We start from the raw sequence: 21865 nt of genomic DNA, 5'->3' as shown, positions 1-21865 counted from the left end.
TAAACGCTAAAAAATAAAGTTAAAAAAAAAAAGAAAACCTAAACCACCTCATTCTCCTCTCCCCTGTGTTCTGCTCTTGGGCTCAAGTGACGCTACCCTAACAGGTTGCCTGCGCGTGCCGAATAGTTTTTGCCTGAGGGCTTAAGCATGTTTTTTTTTTAATTTATTTATTTTTTCTATTGTTTTTACTACCGGGCAGTCCGGTAGAGAGAGAGAGAGAGAGAGAGAGAGAGAGAGAGAGGAAGAACGGGAGACAGAGCGGGGGGAAGACATTTGGCAAAGGACGGCGGGTCCGGGAATCGAACCCGGGTTGGCCGCTTTGCGACGCAGCGCGTTACATGGTTCGCCACTTGGGGAACCCGGGTTGGCCGCTTTGCGACGCAGCGCGTTACATGGTTCGCCACTTGGGCGCCCCTTAAGCATCTTAACTAAGAAAGGAAGTGTCTAATTAAGTAATTTCACATATCATCAACAACCAAGCATGCAGTCTATTTGAAATATTGATACTAGCTAAGGTTAGTTCTCAGCTAGCTAGGTTAACTGCTCGTGACACATAGCATTGAAATAATTCTATTAATTGCAGTGTACACTATGCATTTGATTGGTGTGACAATGTCCTTTTTGAGTGGATTAAAACTTTAATATTCTTCCCGTTTTATGTTTGGCTGCTTTATCTTACCTAGAGCGGTCGAGAATTATTGAATGATTGTCTTTTTACCATAAGTGTTGCAATAATAGGGACATTTGCAAGGTTTGAGTATACATGAATTGACTCCCTATCTCGAATTTGAGAATGAAAAGTAATTGTTTTACCTTAGGACGAGCTAGGTTGCATCAAAATGCCATTGATGTTGGTGGATATTAATGGTTGCAAGGAAATAAGAATATAAGGCAAGCAAGCGGAGTCTATGATAAAATATTGGCCAAAAAGAGGATTATTTCTTGTGAATCTTTGGTGACCTAGCTTCCTGTCTTTTGGAAACGACTTTTCACTAGAACATCAAAGTTTACATGGTGATATTAAATACAAATACGATGAAACTGATGTTTCCTCAGAACCACAACATAATAACGTGTTACTCGATAATCACTACTTTCAATGTGCATACAGTTGTAATATGGATGAGATATTAAAAAGTACAACAATGTAACCGACGAGCACCCACAGGACCCCAAAGGATGAATGACAAAAACAGGGTTTGGGGTTTCAGGTGCTGCCGCACTGGCCCCTGGAGAAACAACAGGGAAACCCTGTACTGTACATTCGGTGCCCAGGGGGAGGAAAGACGAGCTCCACCAATTAATGAGGCGTTTACCTGGCGGAGTGAAGAACTCCCAGCGTAACTTAGGGTTACTGGTTGTCAGCGGTGACATGACACTGTTTGCCAGGTCTATAGCAAAAAATGTGGGAGGGAAGGAGGGAGGAAGAAAGAAAGAAAGAAAGGAGAGAGATAGGGAAGGAACAATCAAGAGTTGGGAGGGAAACCAAGATAGTTGGGAGAAATCAAATCTATGGGTCCCACCATGCTGTTCTCCATTCCATTTACAAAAGGATGTTAAACAGAATGTGCCTAAAAAAACAACTTAACTCATGTATTCAAACATCTAGCTGTATTCAGAATCTACTTCAGCCAGCCCACACACACAAGCAAAATAACAGAGACAGTTTAAAAGGCAAAAGAGAGAAGAGAGAGCAGGGAGGATGTGGTCATCAAGCTGATAATCCAAGAGAAACCGTGTGGGATATGAATCTACTAGTTAAGCCCCTGACATGGTTGAATGTGTTTACCTTCACATGGCGCTTTATATCCAACAGAAGCTGCAGCGTTTAACACCGGTCCACTCTTGCTCCTCTGTGACGAGTCCTGGGTGATGTCACTGACCTGCAGTGCAATCGACAGGATATTGATTTGGGTGGCTGCCGGTATAGTCTTACAATTATTTAGATAATACGAGGCTACAGAGGCAAATTACTTGGGTTTGGTACTGTAGGCAAGTAGGCTCACCTGCGAGATCACTGGTTGACTTTGCTGCATGGTGCACTCTGATTGGACGACGCTGGAGACGGTGGATGTCTGTGTGGGTGCTGCCGTGCTCACGTACACTTCACTCTGCTCCTTGGATGTCTGTGTGGGTGCTGCCGTGCTCACGTACACTTCACTCTGCTCCTTGGATGTCTGTGTGGGTGCTGCCGTGCTCACGTACACTTCACTCTGCTCCTTGGATGTCTGTGTGGGTGCTGCCGTGCTCACGTACACTTCACTCTGCTCCTTGGATGTCTGTGTGGGTGCTGCCGTGCTCACGTACACTTCACTCTGCTCCTTGGATGTCTGTTTGGGTTCTGGAAGCAAATGATGATACAACAAAGTCATTCAAATCATTGCAAAATTAAAAATAAAAAGATTGTTGCCACATCCGATGGCAATGAATGGAATTTGAACGTGAATATAAAACATCCACAAATACTACCATCTTATCTTTTTTAACACAAGACTACACAGACACAACAACAGCGTAGGAGCCGCAGCAGACTGTAAAAAGCAACAGCACTAGTCTAGAAGACACCACCAGGTGTCAGGCTAACTGCACGTGACACTGATGCCGGCATGCTAGGTCAACGCTACACGCTCGGACCTGGCAGAGGACTCTGCGGCACTGCAGCCTCAGTGTTTGGTGCTTTCTCTTCCAGAGGGACTGCAGCCCGGCCTCCTCCTGGCTTCACAACGCTCCCCCCTGCTGGCTTCTGCAGCACCTGGAGAAATAACATACAGGCGGTTGAAAACAGAGGCACGCAGATGGCTCATCAGAAGTCTAGAGAGGATTCAGTTCCTTCTATGTTCCCCCTGGTTTTCTAGACATGAAGGAGGAGTGAGTGAATTATGGCTGAATGAATGGACTAGGATTTGTGATGGTAATGTGTAGGTTCACAATGATGACAGGTCATCGTCAAGGTAAACCCATTATTTTCTATGACTTTGAGAGTAGGATGTTCTAGTTAGAGGATATAACTAGCTCGAACGTTAGGTCCTGTTTTAACAGCAGGGGAGTGAAGTGAGCCTGCTCACAGTCGGGAGGGAGGTGGGTCGGCTCGGTGGGGTGGAGCGCTCGGTGCTTTCCTCTTCTCCAGCGTCCTCAGAGCCCGGACTCTGCCCAAGGGGGGCGCACGTGTTGACCGTAGGCGTGGCCGTCGACATGGGCGCAGTGTCACCAGGGGACCTGGAGGGGGAGGGCTGGAAGCAGAAAGGGGAGGCTCTTCCTTCGCTGTCGGGAGTAGTCGGCACCTCTTCGCCTCCCATGTCCCCGTTGACTCTGAGCAAGCCATCCGTCTGGCCGGGGAGACAGACAAACACGTTTGAGGATGGGTCTGTGTTGATACGATCTCACACACACACACACACACACACACACACACACACACACACACACACACACACACACACACACACACACACACACACACACACACACACACACACACACACACACACACACACACACACACACACACACACACACACACACACACACACACACACACACACACACACACACACACACACACACACACACACACACACACACACACACACACACACACACACACACACACACACACACACACACACACACACACACACACACACACACACACACACACACACACACACACACACACGTTTTCTGCGGAACTGCATTTGAAGCAACATCATGGTAATCTATTATGTATGAAGTAGCAACTCCCCGGCACACGGCTACCAAACCATTGGACCAGATCCCACACATCTGCCCTCATTATTCACATGAAAACAACACCACTACGCCTATAATCCACTACATTGGTCTCTGTGTGAGGAGTGTCCTAGTGAGACAGTGATGTATGTGAGAGGAGTGCTCTAGTGACAGTAATGTATGTGTGAGGAGTGTCCTAGTGAGACAGTAATGTATGTGAGAGGAGTGCTCTAGTGAGACAGTAATGTATGTGAGAGGAGTGCTCTAGTGAGACAGTAATGTATGTGAGAGGAGTGCTCTAGTGAGACAGTAATGTATGTGTGAGAGGAGTGCTCTAGTGAGACAGTAATGTATGTGAGAGGAGTGCTCTAGTGAGACAGTAATGTGTGTGAGAGGAGTGCTCTAGTGAGACAGTAATGTATGTGAGAGGAGTGCTCTAGTGAGACAGTAATGTGTGTGAGAGGAGTGAGACAGTAATGTGTGTGAGGAGTGCTCTAGTGAGACAGTAATGTGTGAGAGGAGTGCTCTAGTGAGACAGTAATGTGTGAGAGGAGTGAGACAGTAATGTGTGAGAGGAGTGCCCTAGTGAGACAGTAATGTATGTGAGAGGAGTGAGACAGTAATGTATGTGAGAGGAGTGCTCTAGTGAGACAGTAATGTGTGTGAGAGGAGTGAGACAGTAATGTATGTGAGAGGAGTGCTCTAGTGAGACAGTAATGTGTGTGAGAGGAGTGAGACAGTAATGTATGTGAGAGGAGTGCTCTAGTGAGACAGTAATGTATGTGAGAGGAGTGAGACAGTAATGTATGTGAGAGGAGTGCTCTAGTGAGACAGTAATGTGTGTGAGAGGAGTGAGACAGTAATGTATGTGAGAGGAGTGAGACAGTAATGTATGTGAGAGGAGTGCTCTAGTGAGACAGTAATGTGTGTGAGAGGAGTGCTCTAGTGAGACAGTAATGTATGTGAGAGGAGTGCTCTAGTTAGACAGTAATGTATGTGAGAGGAGTGTCCTAGTGAGACAGTAATGTGTGTGAGAGGAGTGCTCTAGTGAGACAGTAATGTATGTGAGAGGAGTGCTCTAGTGAGACAGTAATGTGTGTGAGAGGAGTGCTCTAGTGACAGTAATGTATGTGAGAGGAGTGCTCTAGTGACAGTAATGTATGTGAGAGGAGTGCTCTAGTGAGACAGTAATGTATGTGAGAGGAGTGCTCTAGTGAGACAGTAATGTATGTGAGAGGAGTGCTCTAGTGACAGTAATGTATGTGAGAGGAGTGCTCTAGTGACAGTAATGTATGTGAGAGGAGTGCTCTAGTGAGACAGTAATGTATGTGAGAGGAGTGCTCTAGTGAGACAGTAATGTATGTGAGAGGAGTGCTCTAGTGAGACAGTAATGTATGTGAGAGGAGTGCTCTAGTGAGACAGTAATGTATGCGAGAGGAGTGCTCTAGTGAGACAGTAATGTATGTGAGAGGAGTGCTCTAGTGAGACAGTAATGTGTGTGAGAGGAGTACTCTAGTGAGACAGTAATGTATGTGAGAGGAGTGCTCTAGTGAGACAGTAATGTGTGAGAGGAGTGCTCTAGTGAGACAGTAATGTATGTGAGAGGAGTGCTCTAGTGAGACAGTAATGTATGTGAGAGGAGTGCTCTAGTGAGACAGTAATGTATGTGAGAGGAGTGCTCTAGTGAGACAGTAATGTGTGTGAGAGGAGTGCTCTAGTGAGACAGTAATGTATGTGAGAGGAGTGCTCTAGTGAGACAGTAATGTATGTGAGAGGAGTGCTCTAGTGAGACAGTAATGTGTGTGAGAGGAGTGCTCTAGTGAGACAGTAATGTGTGTGTGAGAGGAGTGCTCTAGTGAGACAGTAATGTATGTGAGAGGAGTGCTCTAGTGAGACAGTAATGTATGTGAGAGGAGTGCTCTAGTGAGACAGTAATGTATGTGAGAGGAGTGCTCTAGTGAGACAGTAATGTATGTGAGAGGAGTGCTCTAGTGAGACAGTAATGTATGTGAGAGGAGTGCTCTAGTGAGACAGTAATGTATGTGAGAGGAGTGCTCTAGTGAGACAGTAATGTATGTGAGAGGAGTGCTCTAGTGAGACAGTAATGTATGTGAGAGGAGTGCTCTAGTGAGACAGTAATGTATGTGAGAGGAGTGCTCTAGTGAGCTGGTAACTTAAGACACAGCGGAGGGAATGGGTGAATGGAGGGTCTCAGTCAGCCTGGCCAAGCCCCCCCCCCCCCCCCCTGTCTGCCTCACATCGGCCTGTGTGGGCCCTCTTTGTCTGCCGGGAGCCCACTTCACATGGAGAGGGCCTACTTGTCAGCTTCTTAAGTCAATACGGAACAGAGGGCCCCATTCAAAGCCTGGGCTCGGCTCAGACTCCCGACAAGACATTCCAGAAAAGTGCTCTGCGCCATTTGTTCCAGTAATAACCCCCAAAACATGGGATCTCCATTGCGAATATCCCCCGTTTGGCAAATATTCTACGGGAAAAGGAATTGGATCCTGTCGAGAGCCCTTACTTCTGAAGGAGGATGTATTTTCCTGTAAACACAACGGCCCGATCACCATAGTGGTTCTGTGGTATTCTAATGTAAATGCCAAGAGCAGGGTGTTATTTACCCGCCTGTGTTTGAGGAGGGTTGGCAAGAGTGGGAAGAACCTGTGCCCTAACTTAGATTCACTGTGGCACTAGCCCGATATTTCTAATGAGGGAATTAGTCATGGAAATCATGTACTTGTTGTTTACACTGTGAGAGTTCCGATTCTGTATTCAGTGAGGATAGAATATGATAAGCCTCCCAACATCTAACATCTAATTAAATGCTACTTTCTACGATTTTCCTTGTATCGTTTTTTTTTATTATGATTCCGTCATTGTATTTCTTTACCAGATTGTTGGCCACTTCAAATCCTATTGCATGTCTGGCCCATCTAAGGTTTCTTCCCTTTTTTCCTATTAAGGTTTCTTTCTGTGGGAGTTTTTCCTTATCTTCTTTGGGGGTCAAACCAGGGGATGTTGTTCCATTGTGAGGCCTGTGAAGCTCATCGAGACATGTAATGTGATGTTTGGGCTTTACAAATAAATCTGTCTTGGCTACTTCAGTTATAAGAACAATCCCACGCATTTCAAGCAATTAACTCAATGAAATGCCTGGCCGTTGTTACATACGGTTATATACTTCCCTGTGTTTGCAGCTTATATGATATGATGATATATTATGTCACATGTTTAAGAGCTTTTTACTCGAAACATCACGTTCCTCCTTTGGGAGACTGCAAAATAAAAGTCCTTCAAGCGAGAACTAGTTTGTGTGTGCATCTCTTTTTTCAACAACAAGGTCTTTTTGGACCCAGCAGCATCGTATTAACTACTGGGATGCGTCTTTTCCTTGTTTCTCAAAAGCATATAGTTCATTCAAATTGTATCCTATGGTGACATGTACTGGTACCCTGGACGGTCAAACTAATGTAAAGTAAATTCAAGTAAACAGAATAAAGTAGTGAACTAGTAACGTATCAGCCATGCTAGTCGACATTCTAGGCTACTAGCCCAGTTGGCCAGTGGCCAAAGTCCCTTAGTTCCACCCCCCTGTTGAACTTTTCCAGGCACAAAAGACACAATCACTCGGAGGCTTTCCGGAGCCGGGTCTTGAGCTCACCTTGCCAGGCCAGGATGTGGGCTTAGGCTGAATGTAAGGCTTGGGCGTCAGCAAAGGCACCGGCTTGGGCGACAGGGCCCTGGTGGAGGTGGGCTCAGAGGAGCGAGAGCGGATCTGTGGCCGGTGAACAGACGAGTCCTTGGGGAACTCCTCGATGCGCGCCTCTATTGTAGACGTGAACTTGGGAGCGGGGGCCGACTGCTGACGCAGGTACTTCATGGGGCCGTCGGGGTCCATCTCAAAGACCTCTGGGGTGGTCGGGGAGGAGGAGAGGGAGATGGAGAAGGGAGAGGAGGGGAAGGAGGCGTCTGAGGAGACACTGCGGTCCAGGAGCTTGGGCAGCTGCAGGCGCTCCAGGACAGCCTCGCTGATGGAGAAGCGCTGGGCGTAGCGTTGGAGCAGGGCCGACGCCTCCTCCTGCGTCCGGGCGCCCCTGTAGGCATGGCGGAGGTCCTCCTCCCGACGCTCCCTGGAGGGAACACAGGAGTGGGAAGTGAGATGAGAAGGACAGCAGGGATGCACAATGTGGTATACAATCATTCCAGTCCTTTATTCTGTTCTGTACAGAGTGTTTTGTTGCTTTTCCATGACTTGAAATCACGTTCAAGTTTTAAACAAGGACAAACTGTGGAAGCAACATAATGTAGAACACAACAATAAAGTGGAACAACACCTGCATATGACTCCACGTATATAATGTGTGACTCCACGTATATAATGTGTGACTCCACGTATATAATGTGTGACTCCACGTATATAATGTGTGACTCCACGTATATAATGTGTGACTCCATGTATATAATGTGTGACTCCATATAATAACATGTGTGACTCCATGTATATAATGTGTGACTCCATGTATATAATGTGTGACTCCATATAATAACATGTGTGACTCCATGTATATAATGTGTGACTCCATATAATAACATGTGTGACTCCATGTATATAATGTGTGACTCCATGTATAACATGTGACTCCATGTATAACATGTGTGACTCAATATAATAACATGTGTGACTCCATATATAACATGTGTGACTCCATTATATAACATGTGTGACTCCATTATATAACATGTGTGACTCCATATATAACATGTGTGACTCCATATATAACATGTGTGACTCCATTATATAACATGTGTGACTCCTTGTATAACATGTGTGACTCTGTTTAACATGTGTGACTCCATGTAATAACATGTGACTCCATATAATAACATGTGTGACTCCATATACTGTATAACATGTGCGACTCCATGTATAACATGTGTGACTCTGTCTAACATGTGTGACTCCATATATAACATGTATAATTCCATGTATAACATGCGTGACTCTGTGTATAACATGTGTGACTCCGTGTATAACATGTGTGACTCCATGTATAACATGCGTGACTCTGTCTAACATGTGACTCCACGTATATAATGTGTGACTCCACGTATATAATGTGTGACTCCACGTATATAATGTGTGACTCCACGTATATAATGTGCGACTCCACGTATATAATGTGTGACTCCATGTATATAATGTGTGACTCCATATAATAACATGTGTGACTCCATGTATATAATGTGTGACTCCATGTATATAATGTGTGACTCCATATAATAACATGTGTGACTCCATGTATATAATGTGTGACTCCATATAATAACATGTGTGACTCCATGTATATAATGTGTGACTCCATGTATAACATGTGACTCCATGTATAACATGTGTGACTCAATATAATAACATGTGTGACTCCATATATAACATGTGTGACTCCATTATATAACATGTGTGACTCCATTATATAACATGTGTGACTCCATATATAACATGTGTGACTCCATATATAACATGTGTGACTCCATTATATAACATGTGTGACTCCTTGTATAACATGTGTGACTCTGTTTAACATGTGTGACTCCATGTAATAACATGTGACTCCATATAATAACATGTGTGACTCCATATACTGTATAACATGTGCGACTCCATGTATAACATGTGTGACTCTGTCTAACATGTGTGACTCCATATATAACATGTATAATTCCATGTATAACATGCGTGACTCTGTGTATAACATGTGTGACTCCGTGTATAACATGTGTGACTCCATGTATAACATGCGTGACTCTGTCTAACATGTGTGACTCCATGTATAACATGTGTGACTCCATGTATAACATGTGTGACTCCATCTATAACATGTACATTTACATTTAGTCATTTAGCGGACGCTTTTATCCAAAGCGACTTATAAGTTCTGTACGACAAGTCATCAGGAAGGGTACAACTCTATCAGGTGAGTAACAATGTTCATCAAAGTGTTGTGTGCTACAGTGTAGGTTAGTTTATTAGGACGAGTGCATGACAGTAAGGTTAGTTATGGTTAGATTTATTTATTTTTTCAGATAATGTGACATGCGTGACTCCATCTATAACATGAGTGACTCCATCTTTAACATGAGTGACTCCATGGCACTTACTTCTCCTCCACTATCTCCCTGTAGGTCTTAATGCTCTTCCTCCTTAGGGGGTTGCACTCGTCTCCTGTCATCAGCTTCTCCATCATCTTCCTCTCCTCTTCCTTCTTGATCAGGTCCTGGGACACACTCCGCCTGCGACTCTTCCACCGGGCCAGGTCCTACACACACACACACACACACACACACACACACACGGTCACAACTGAAACCTTAAGACTGTAAGTTGTATATACTGTACATAGATAAAGACAGTAGAGGTTGTCTATAATATTCACTCAAGTGGGCTCGCAAACCGGAAGGTCGGCAGCTAAAAATCTGGGTAGGACAAGTGAACCCTCTCCCTTCCTTCAATACCAACTGCTGAAGTGCTCCTGAGCAAGGCACTTAACACCCAACTGCTCCAGTGGAGCTGCTCAGTGGCCAACAGTGTCTGAGGTCCCAGGTGTGAATGTGTTTAACTGTGTGAGTGTGAAGCAGGGCGTTGCTGAAAATGAGCACCCGTGCTCAGAGAACCTACCCAGGTAAATAACGGCTAATAGAATAAATACTGGCTGTTCAAAACATTTGTAAACAGACATATACATGGCTTTTTCAACTGAATACTTGATACTAATTCCAAACAATAAAAAAGCTTGGGCGGCTACGTGGCGTAGTGGGCAAGGCGCTCGCCACGAAATGCTGGAGACGCTCGGCTCGTCAGTTCGAGCCCAGCGCTCCACATTTGCTTTCAGTTTAGCTGGTCGTCCGTACTAATACACATTGGCCGTATTAGGGGGTGGGAAACTGATGGGTGGGGATCGGGCGTTGTGGACAGCGACTCCTACAGGTCGGTTGGTGCGCCTGCGCAGTAGAATCAGGAAGTGTCGGGGGCAGCGTGAGCCTCCCACGCATTACTCCTCGCCACTGAGTGATCGAGCTGCGCAGGTGAAAAGATGCGACTGCTGTTACCTCAAGTACCGGAGGGGACTTGTGCTATGTATGACTTAGTCCACATTGCAGCCGGCTTGTGGGAGGCAAGAAACAGCGTCCGTGACAGGGGAGGGTTGAATTGGATGATACGAAATTGGGATGGGAGAGAATATAGAAAAATGGGAGAAAAAGTGGATAAAAAAAAAAAACAATAAAAAAGCTCATTGCTGTGTGCATGTGCGTGTGCGCATGCATGTGCGTGTGTGCGTGTACGCATGCATGTGCGTGCGTGTGTATGCATGTGTGCGTGTGCGCAACACTCACGTCCTGCCAGTGGTCCTCCTCCTCCTTCAGCTTGTTGTATTGGTTGTGCATCATCTCATGACGCACCTGACTGTGGGGCTGCAAGACGCCGTCCTCCTCGCAGCGCATGTCAATCATACTCACACTCCTGGGAGCAGGCAGAGAGAGAGAGAAGAGAAGAGAAGAGAAGAGAAGAGAAGAGAAGAGAAGAGAAGAGAAGAGAAGAGAAGAGAAGAGAAGAGAAGAGAAGAGAAGAGAAGAGAGAGAGAGAGCGAGAAAGAAAGAGAAAGAGAAAGAGAAAGAGAAAGAGAAAGAGAAAGAGAAAGAGAAAGAGAAAGAGAAAGAGAGAGAGAGAGAGAGAGCGAGAGAGAGAGTACATAAAAAAAATATATATATAATAAATTGCCTGCCAGCTACTGACACGTGAAACACCAGAATGGGCCATGGTTTTGTTTCAAAGCGCACATTTTCAGCACTTCAGGAGAATTGTCAAGGGAGGCGATGGGAGGAGACCATACTTCCATGGCACAGAGGGGCAGGAGCACACCTTCAGCAAGGCTCAAGAGCCTGCCGTCAGTCATTAGTTGATATCGCTCATGCCACAGGAAGTTATACGCACACGGTTACAAAGCACTGTTTAAACGTGTTACCCATTATGAAGCGGTTATCCCTCGACAAACAAAGCAAAACAGACTTGTGCACAAAAGCATCATGCTTCTTTGGTGAGAGGTTAAGAGGTCCATTAAACATAAAGACCATTGGCTAGTACTCCAAATACAGTGTAAAAACGAAGATCAAGAACAAACGTTCAGCAGGGAGGTCTGTTGAGATACTACTGTTATACATAATATAAAGACATGAGCTACTCAAACAGGCTTTCCTGTTACTGTAACACGTGTGTGTGTGTGTGTGTGTGTGTGTGTGTGTGTGTGTGTGTGTGTGTGTGTGTGTGTGTGAATATGTGCACCAGCGAGTTCTATATAACCCACACAGCTCTTTCATAAAGCCTCATAAAATCCTCTCCGCCCCATGAAGGTTAAAGCGTGGAGACACTCCGGTTAAAGAGGAGTGTGTATAGCAGGTGGTTAGGATCAGTCCAGTGCTTTGGGTTATTTATACCACTGCATGGGAGAGAGTGATGATGTGTGAGACATGCAGATGTGACAAGCTGAGGCCCAGTTCTCCAGTCAGAGTTCCATCCGTGCACCTCACTCAAGGCGCTTCTTATAAACCTGAGAGCGGTGGATCGGACTAAGCAATAAGGCAACAAAACATGTCCACCATATTGCTTGGACCCACCCGGTGTTCTCAGATCTACGAGTGTAGGGACTAGGGGTCGACTATTGACTGGGCGTTGTTATAGCAGTGCAGTGCAGTGCCGGGCCAGGCTGTACATCCGCGGGTCGATAAGAAACAACTTACTCTGGGTCATCGGACACACTAGATCTGTGGCCGAATCTACGGGAGGCAGAGGACATGGAGAGAGAGCACAATCACCAATGAACAGGGGTACACACTCAACGGCACAATGATATTATGCATGCAGAGAAAACATCACACATCCACGGGGAAACACTATTGAGACACTGCCATGGAATTGTCACGGATTGGTAGCTAGTGGATAACTATCTGTGCCATGACCACAGTTGACTGGGCAACTTATGAAAGATTGATGAGATAATGAATCAATGATGAACTAACACGTTTTATACATTTGATGAGGGGAAAAAATGGATGGACATGTTTGCACAAATTAGTATTAGGTTTGGTATGAATGCGTGAATGTATTTGTCAGTTGGTGTTTTTAGATTTAAAAACTACAATGTTGTAAGAATAAGAGCTCAGCATACTCTTAACTTTGGTCAAGCACAAGGGGGCGCTCTAACCAAAAACACAGCCTGTACAGTAAATAAACAAGAACAAAGCTCTGCAACCAAAGGGGCCCTGCCAGCATATTGTGTGCATCTTATAAACACAGCTGACACTAAACTATCAATATAAACGCATGCATCTTTTATTAGCAAGAGCAAGGAGCAGCTTCAAAGCCAGCGTCACTTATCCGTCTCCGAGAGCCATACCCCGATTGTAGGTTTGGGGTTAACCAGACAGCTCTTCACAGAGTTCTTAAAAGCTGCCTCTCTGATGTTAGAGTGCGAGTGAAAGTGTGGCTTGTGGTTCAATTACAGCTCACCGCATAGAGGAGAGGACACCCAGTAAAAGGGAGGTCTCACCAAATCAAGATCAGATAACTTGTTTTACGGGATGTATATTTATCTTGGTGTGCCTTCCGTGAGAGCCAAGGGCACAAAACAACACAAGATGGATTAGGTGTCTACATAATAATGACCTGAATGATCCGCGCACATTTTTAAAGGGTGCATGCATGAAGCAGAATACCAATCGGCTCGTAGGCAGGTAAGATTTAGTTGAGGTCGGTTGACCTCGGAGCCTGATGAAAAGGTCAAACATTGCCACTGAGGGTCATGCATGGTTAATCATGGGCCGCATTCTTCGGCTTCTTTTTGTCAAACATTTTCCAGGGGAAGCAAACAAAACAAAACAAAATGGAGAAGGGATGAGAGGATGAGATAGAAGATCATGTTTTATCATCGCCCTCATGCATCTGTTGAAATCCATCCACACGAACTGGTGGGAAGCGCAAAAAGGAAATCTGCATTAACTGCCATAAATAAGATCATGCAATCTTCAGGTAGCATCTATGCATAATGTCATCCGGAAGGGTTGCTGCTTCAGATCAAGGTTGCATGCTTGGTTTGGAGTGTCTGAAAAAGGATGGTGGTTATTGTAGTCCCCCTTTGGTCTAATCTCAGGTTCCTGTAGTTTTAGTAGAGCATGTTGGGAGCTTCCTGTCATGTAGCGGTAGCTGCCGGAGGAGCTCACGTTGCTGGAGGCTCGTCGTCCAGCCAGGAGGGCCGTCTCTGCGGCTGGTCGCTTTCGCTCGACGCCCTCGCCGTCCGCCTGCTTGGACCGGCGATCGTTATGGTAGTGGTTGCCACAGCGGCGGGCACAGGCAGGAAGTGTGTGGGACTGGTGGCCTGTTTGGCCGGTGCCAGGGAGCGCCGGGCCCACATGTCGTTTCCGTCTCGCTCTCTTGGCCCCGCCTCCTCGCCGTCCGCCGCGGGAGGAAACTTCCGGGGCGTGTCGGGGCTAGGGCTCAGCGGGCTCGTCACGACGATGGAGGTTGTCGTGGTGCTGGTCGCCAGGGACGCTGGTCGATGGACGAGTTCCTCTGAGCATGAGCGACTGCTGAGAGAGTTGGCTGGTTACCAAACCATCATAAAGACATACAGAACTAAAAAAAAATAAAAGAATACATTGGTTATTCAACGAGGGGGACCTACAATGCAGGTTCCGCGGATGGAAATAGCATTACATGGTCACTAATCCCTGCAGAGGTAGCTGTATGCTAATTAAATTGAAATTAAAAATCAGTAACAATCAAGTGGATTCCTTTTTAATTGCTTGTCATACACATACACGTACATGCGCGCATGCACACACACACACACACACTAATATACTAACCCTAAAATATTCTCACAAAGTACTGCTTATTACCAGATGATAGATTGACAGGAGTCTCAGTGAGACTGGCCACCTGCAGGCAGTAAGCAGGACAGGCTGGGTCCCAGCACTGGCCCCGGTCAGGAGAGGAAAAGACCCTCATTTCCCTACATCCTGAGGGCGGGTCGCATGTTCCTGTGTGTGTGTGCGTGTGCGTGTGTGTGTGCGTGTGTGTGTGTGTGTGTGTGTGTGTGCGTGTGCGTGCGTGCGTGCCCCTACATGTGTGCGAGTGTGCAATTCTGTTCCCAGGGCTTGTTATATTATGGCAACAATCGAACAGGTTAAGTCTGTTATTCCACCATTGGAAACCTGGAAACGCTCTTGTGTGTTTGAATCCCTGCATTGTGCTGCGTACCATGTTTGAACTACTGAGTGATATTGTGAACTGCTGCAAGTCAGATGAATGAACCACTCCAAAGGCCTCAAGCTGCGCTACACAGTACAGTATGCTCAGACTGAGAAACGCAATAAACAACTAACACGCAGTACTGGCCAACAACGCAGCGCCGAATGTCAGCTCCAGGCAGATACATGACCATCGTAGCAACAGTAGTGTAGTTTCCAAAACTTGTTGATGCCATAAGCTTCAGACGCTCTCAAACTTTGATTTCTCCCGTTCCACATCCACGCACAAGAAAGCCACTGACCACGACGTAGTATTAACTATTTAATGTCCAATTCGGGTTACACTTTCAAGTTTCCTAATTATATATAGAGCGAGATTAAATAAAGTTTATCCAGGGAAATAGAGAGAGGTCTAAAAACTGTCTAGCTCCACTCTCTCATCACTCGGCCTGACCGCCGGTACAATCTGCGTTATTTTCTTTCTAAACAAATTCTGTCACCCTGCCGCACCTGACAGTAATCAATGACATCACGGTTATCCTGTCAAACTAAAAGTCCCCCGGCCTATCAGCCAAATATCACGTAAGAAACAAACTAACAATGGGGCGGCTACGTGGCGTAGTGGGCAAGGCGCTCGCCACGAATGACGGAGACGCTGGGCTTGCCTGTTCGAGCCCAGCGCTCCACATTGCTTTCAGTTTAGCTGGTCGTTCATACTAATACACATTGGCCGTATTAGGGGGTGGGAAACTGATGGGTGGGGATCGGGCGTTGTGGACAGCGACTCCTACAGGTCGGTTGGTGCGCCTGCGCAGTAGAATCAGGAAGTGTCGGGGGCAGCGTGAGCCTCCCACGCGTTACTCCTCGCCACTGAGAGATCGAGCTGCGCAGGTGAAAAGATGCGACTGCTGTTACCTCAAGTACCGAAGGGGACTTGTGCTATGTATGACTTAGTCCACATTGCAGCCGGCTTGTGGGAGGCAAGAAACAGCGTTCGTGACAGGGGAGGGTTGAATTGGATGATACGAAATTGGGATGGGAGAAAATATAGAAAATGGGAGAAAAAGTGGATAAAAAAAAAGAAACAAACTAACAACAAAGAAATCATTCTTACCAATAAACATGAATTGTCTTAACATTTTAACTTCTGTACTAATAATAATATCTATCTATTTATCCATCTATTTAAACACCATGAAATACAGGTCCAAAATACTTTTCTATTAACTGAAATTACAGACTAGGCATTTAGGCACCTACAAGTAGATTCCTGGCAAGGACCAAACTCCCCACAAGCCTGGCCTTAAGTCTTCTCGTGGAGAGAAATGGAAGCTATACATCCAACAAAAGCAGGAGGCCCATGTGAAGCATTTGAGGAAAATCCCTAATAAGCCCTGGGAGACGGCGATACACCCAAGTCATAACTCCACAGAAGAAGCTCTTCATTCCCTTGAAACACAGACAAGCCAGGTTTTCAAATATCATTAGCAACAAGAAGAAGCAACAACAAGATGGTCTGGCCAAATATAAGTTAAGCTGCTGGATCACTGCCCGTGTAATAACAGACATGGCTTGTGAAATAACCTTAAGAGACCTGAGGCCACATCCGTCAGGAGAGAGAGAGAGCTCTGTGGAGGAAGAGTTAAGGAACACACTGTTTTTGCGGAGCTTAGGATCCTTGTTCTATCACCTACAACCGTTAAAGAAAATGTAATCTCTAAATATTATCAAAAAAGAGAGGAGGGGGCGAGAGAGCGAAGACAGGAATGGGTTGGGATCGTATCTTGTCCATAGTTACCTAAACAGTCATCAAAACTAAATCACAGGTTTATGAGCCGAGGAACAGTGATTATACTAAGAAGGGACAGCTTTTCAACAGGGTTGATTTGGGGCACGTGAGTAAAAGGGATGGAGATACGTGTACGGGGGGGGGGGGGAGAGAACATGGGGTGAAGCCACTGGCACCTTTGATCGGAGGTGACCGTCGGGTGCGTCACCGTGTTCCTGGGCGGTTCGGCGCAGGGCGGGGGTTCGGCGCGGGGCAGGGAGGAGAGGCTGCAGCGCCGAGGCTCACTCATCCTCCTGCTCAAGACAACAACCTCCATGGAAGGTCTTCTAGAAGCTTCTGGAGCCAGCTTTCCCTTATCCTCCTCCTCCTCTCGTCTCTTGCACTGTTGATCCCGTAGATTCTGTGTTTGGGACTGGGGTTGGATTTGGGGTTCAGGGGATGGGGCAGGGCACTCTGCGGAGGCTACTTCTAAGTTAGGGGTCTCATGTGGACTGTTATGCCAACACCATACAACCACAACACACAGAGGGAAGCGATCTCAACCACACGAGGCACAAGGCACCACATAGAGCGCAACCACACAGCCGCAACGCAACCACACAGCCGCAACGCAACCAAACAGCCGCAACGCAACCAAACAGCCGTAACACAACCACACAGCCGCAATGCAACCACAGAGCCACAATGCAACCACACAGCCGTAACACAACCACACAGCCGTAACACAACCACACAGCGATAATGCGACAACACAGCCATAACACAACCACACAGCCATAACACAACAACACAGCCGTAACACAACCACACAGCCATAACACAACAACACAGCCGTAACACAACCACAGAGCCGTAACATAACCACACAGCCGTAACACAACCACACAGCCGTAACACAACCGAGGCGGCACACAAGGTTAGAGAACGAAACGGGACAAAACGAAACACACCAATGGGAACATGCAAAAGAAGGAGACAGAATGGGAGGGGGAAGGGGAGAAAACAGAATATAAACCATTAACGATGCATGCGTTTCAGTGAAAAGCATCTCAGTGAGTGTGTTTACATATTAAGGATTCTAGAATCGGGAACAAGGACCTTCCTCTTCATCTGAAGGTCCTTGTACGGAAACATTGTCCCCAATAAATATGTTTTAATATTTAATTTGAATTGCATCTGATGAAGACAGTATGCAGTTTATTTTCTTCCAATATTAAATATTGTGAAATGACAAAGGAAACAGGAGTCACACAGACAGTAAAACCCAACAGTAAATGGGATGAGCTATTCACATGCCTCAGGATCTTAGCCATCATCCTCAGGGTTCTCCGATAGCCAGGAGCTTATCGTGGCTGTTGTTAATGGGATCTGGTATTTACATGCACCCTGTATACTGGATAACGTCATCATTTTAATGTGCATGTAAACATAATTGAATGTGCCGAATAAAAAGTGAATGAATGATAAGAGGAGCTGGTGGATAAACCAGCATGCAATGGCTTGTCACATATTAACTGGATGAGATCAGCACCATCAATCTCACACACACGCACGCACACACACACACACACACACACACACGCAAGCACGCACAGCCTAATTTGTGTAAATAAACATATTAAGTTGTACAATCACACATACATATGGATACAATCACGCTTTGACATACGCATGCACGCAGAGACCGTGATCTCTCTCTCATACACAGTAGTTTGACTGTGATCTCTCTCTCATACACACACACACACACACACACACACACCGTAGCACCGTCTTGACCGAAGGTTTAAGGATAATTCCAGCTATTTTCATCCTAGACCCTATTTTATTCGTCATCATGCATTGATTCACCAGGTGGACCATGAATGAGAAAATTGTGCAATTCAATCCTAAGGGTAACAGACATTGTGTGTGTGTGTGTGCGTGTGTGCGTGCGTGTGTGCGTGTGTGCGTGTGTGTGTGTGTGTGTGTGTGTGGTGCCAAGTGTGAGGTAAACCAAGAGGTTAGATCAGGGACCAGACCTCGTCAGTCAGACACTCAGAGAACCACTCAGGGTTCAGTATAACCGGGGTGGGCGACTATTTTCTCCTTCCCACAATAGGTGTTGTAGTTATCAGGACATGGAGTTCACTCAGCAAGCGGCGACTTGAAACCTCTACCAGCGATACATTTTGTTTTTTAACGTCTGATTAAATACGATGTGGGTGTTTACAGCGGCCCTTGTGCCGTGACGCGCCAAACAAATAAATCACATCATGTAAGACCGTCACACACTGAACGTTCCCTAATTTGTGTCTATGCTGCACATTTCACGCTAGTTGCAGATGACGACCCCCACCAACGCCAGAACCTCGGCCAATGAAAAAAAACACACGTCTGGTCTGCATCAGTCTCTCCCAGTCGTGCTACCACTGGTCTCTTCCTTTTTCTTAAAACATGCATGTTTCCAAATCAGGCCTCGAGGACCATCCCGGCACTCTCATTTAAGTGAGTGGATTACTTCATGATGGGAAATTGGCCAGTTTGGGAGGTGATATTTCAGTGCTTTGTCAGGTCTGGTGGAATATTAAAAAAAACACGTTGGAAGATATCGGAGGAGCGGTCCAACATATCACGCTGATGCTTATGGGATGAGAAAACACTCACTCAGGAGTTTGAATAAGCCGTTAGTGTTGTGCTAACGGACTGATGTTAGTGTTGTGCTAACGGACTGATGTTAGTGTTGTGCTAACGGACTGATGTTAGTGTTGTGCTAACGGACTGATGTTACCAACTGTCCGTCAGCAACACTACTATCACCAACATCTAAGAAGGGAGATCCCCCCTTGAATGGCCCTTCTAAGGTTTCTCTCCTCCACACTGCCTGTGGAGCTTTTTTTCCCTATTGTTAGGTTTTAGTGAGTTTTTCCTTACCTTCGCGTGGGGTATGTCTGGGAGTGCTTGCATTCTTTCATTTATTTGCATCCATCTAAAAATGTTTGCACCTTATGGTGTTCTTGTTCTGTTCTTGACTTATTGTTATGTTTTCTTCTTGACTTGTTTAAAGAAGATCTGTACGGCCCATGGGGACATTAACGTGTGTTGTTGGGCCCTATAAATAAATTTGATTTGAAATTTGATTTAGTGTTGTGCTAACGGACTGATGTTAGTGTTGTGCTAACGGACTGATGTTAGTGTTGTGCTAACGGACTGGTGTTAGTGTTGTGCTAACGGACTGATGTTAGTGTTGTGCTAACGGACTGATGTTAGTGTTGTGCTAACGGTCTGATGTTAGTGTTGTGCTAACGGACTGATGTTAGTGTTGTGCTAACGGACTGATGTTAGTGTTGTGCTAACGGACTGATGTTAGTGTTGTGCTAACGGACTGGTGTTAGTGTTGTGCTAACGGACTGATGTTAGTGTTGTGCTAACGGACTGATGTTAGTGTTGTGCTAACGGACTGATGTTAGTGTTGTGCTAACGGACTGATGTTAGTGTTGTGCTAACGGACTGGTGTTAGTGTTGTGCTAACGGTCTGATGTTAGTGTTGTGCTAACAAACTGATGTTAGTGTTGTGCTAACGGACTGAGGTTAGTGTTGTGCCAACAGACTGATGTTAGTGTTGTGCTAACGGACTGATGTTAGTGTTGTGCTAACGGACTGATGTTAGTGTTGTGCTAACAGACTGATGTTAGTGTTGTGCTAACAGACTGATGTTAGTGTTGTGCTAACAGTCTGATGTTAGTGTTGTGCTAACGGACTGATGTTAGTGTTGTGCTAACAGACTGGTGTTAGTGTTGTGCTAACGGACTGATGTTAGTGTTGTGCTAACGGACTGGTGTTAGTGTTGTGCTAACAGACTGATGTTAGTGTTGTGCTAACGGTCTGATGTTAGTGTTGTGCTAACGGTCTGATGTTAGTGTTGTGCTTAACGGTCTGATGTTAGTGTTGTGCTTAACGGACTGCTGTTGGTGTGGTGCCAACAAACTGATGTTAGTGTGGTGCTAACAAACTGATGTTAGTGTTGTGCTAACGGTCTGATGTTAGTGTTGTGCTAACGGGCTGCTGTTAGTGTTGTGCTAACGGTCTGATGTTAGTGTTGTGCTAAAGGTCTGATGTTAGTGTGTGCTCACGGTCTGATGTTAGCGTTGTGCTAACAGACGTTAGTGTTGTGCTAACGGTCTGATGTTAGTGTTGTGCTAAAGGTCTGATGTTAGTGTTGTGCTAACAAACTGATGTTAGTGTTGTGCTAACAAACTGGTGTTAGTGTTGTGCTAACAAACTGGTGTTAGTGTTGTGCTAACAAACTGATGTTGGTGTGGTGCTAACAAACTGGTGTTAGTGTTGTGCTAACAAACTGATGTTGGTGTTGTGCTAACAAACTGATGTTGGTGTGGTGCTAACAAACTGGTGTTAGTGTTGTGCTAACAAACTGATGTTAGTGTTGTGCTAACAAACTGATGTTAGTGTTGTGCTAACAAACTGATGTTAGTGTTGTGCTAACAAACTGATGTTAGTGTTGTGCTAACAAACTGATGTTAGTGTTGTGCTAACAAACTGATGTTGGTGTGGTGCTAACAAACTGATGTTAGTGTTGTGCTAACAAACTGATGCTAGTGTTGTGCTAACGGTCTGATGTTAGTGTTGTGCTAACAAACTGATGTTAGTGTTGTGCTAACAAACTGATGTTAGTGTTGTGCTAACGGTCTGATGTTAGTGTTGTGCTAACAGACTGATGTTAGTGTTGTGCTAACAGACTGATGTTAGTGTTGTGCTAACGGTCTGATGTTAGTGTTGTGCTAACGGTCTGATGTTAGTGTTGTGCTAACGGTCTGATGTTAGTGTTGTGCTAACAGACTGATGTTAGTGTTGTGCTAACAGACTGATGTTAGTGTTGTGCTAACAAACTGATGTTAGTGTTGTGCTAACAGACTGATGTTAGTGTTGTGCTAACAGACTGATGTTAGTGTTGTGCTAACAAACTGATGTTAGTGTTGTGCTAACAAACTGATGTTAGTGTTGTGCTAACGGTCTGATGTTAGTGTTGTGCTAACAGACTGATGTTAG

General features: G+C 45.6%; 1 protein-coding gene across 1 annotated transcript in view; it reads right to left on the bottom strand.

Annotated features, from left to right (window-relative positions):
* Window positions 1-21865, bottom strand: part of LOC311242859 (LIM and calponin homology domains-containing protein 1-like) — a 192548-nt gene that overhangs the window by 21987 nt on the left and 148696 nt on the right. Inside the window, 10 exon segments of the mRNA XM_084331921.1 lie at window positions 1790-1883; window positions 2007-2341; window positions 2635-2752; window positions 3066-3326; window positions 7394-7862; window positions 9889-10046; window positions 11122-11248; window positions 12523-12558; window positions 14002-14364; window positions 16996-17310. Of these exon segments, the coding sequence (XP_084188047.1) occupies window positions 1790-1883; window positions 2007-2341; window positions 2635-2752; window positions 3066-3326; window positions 7394-7862; window positions 9889-10046; window positions 11122-11248; window positions 12523-12558; window positions 14002-14364; window positions 16996-17310 (2276 nt within the window).

The sequence above is a fragment of the Notolepis coatsorum genome, assembly GCF_963971535.1.
Source record: "Notolepis coatsorum genome assembly, chromosome: 16".
NCBI classification, from domain to species: Eukaryota; Metazoa; Chordata; class Actinopteri; order Aulopiformes; family Paralepididae; genus Notolepis; species Notolepis coatsorum.
This window is presented reverse-complemented; position numbering and strand designations above follow the sequence as displayed.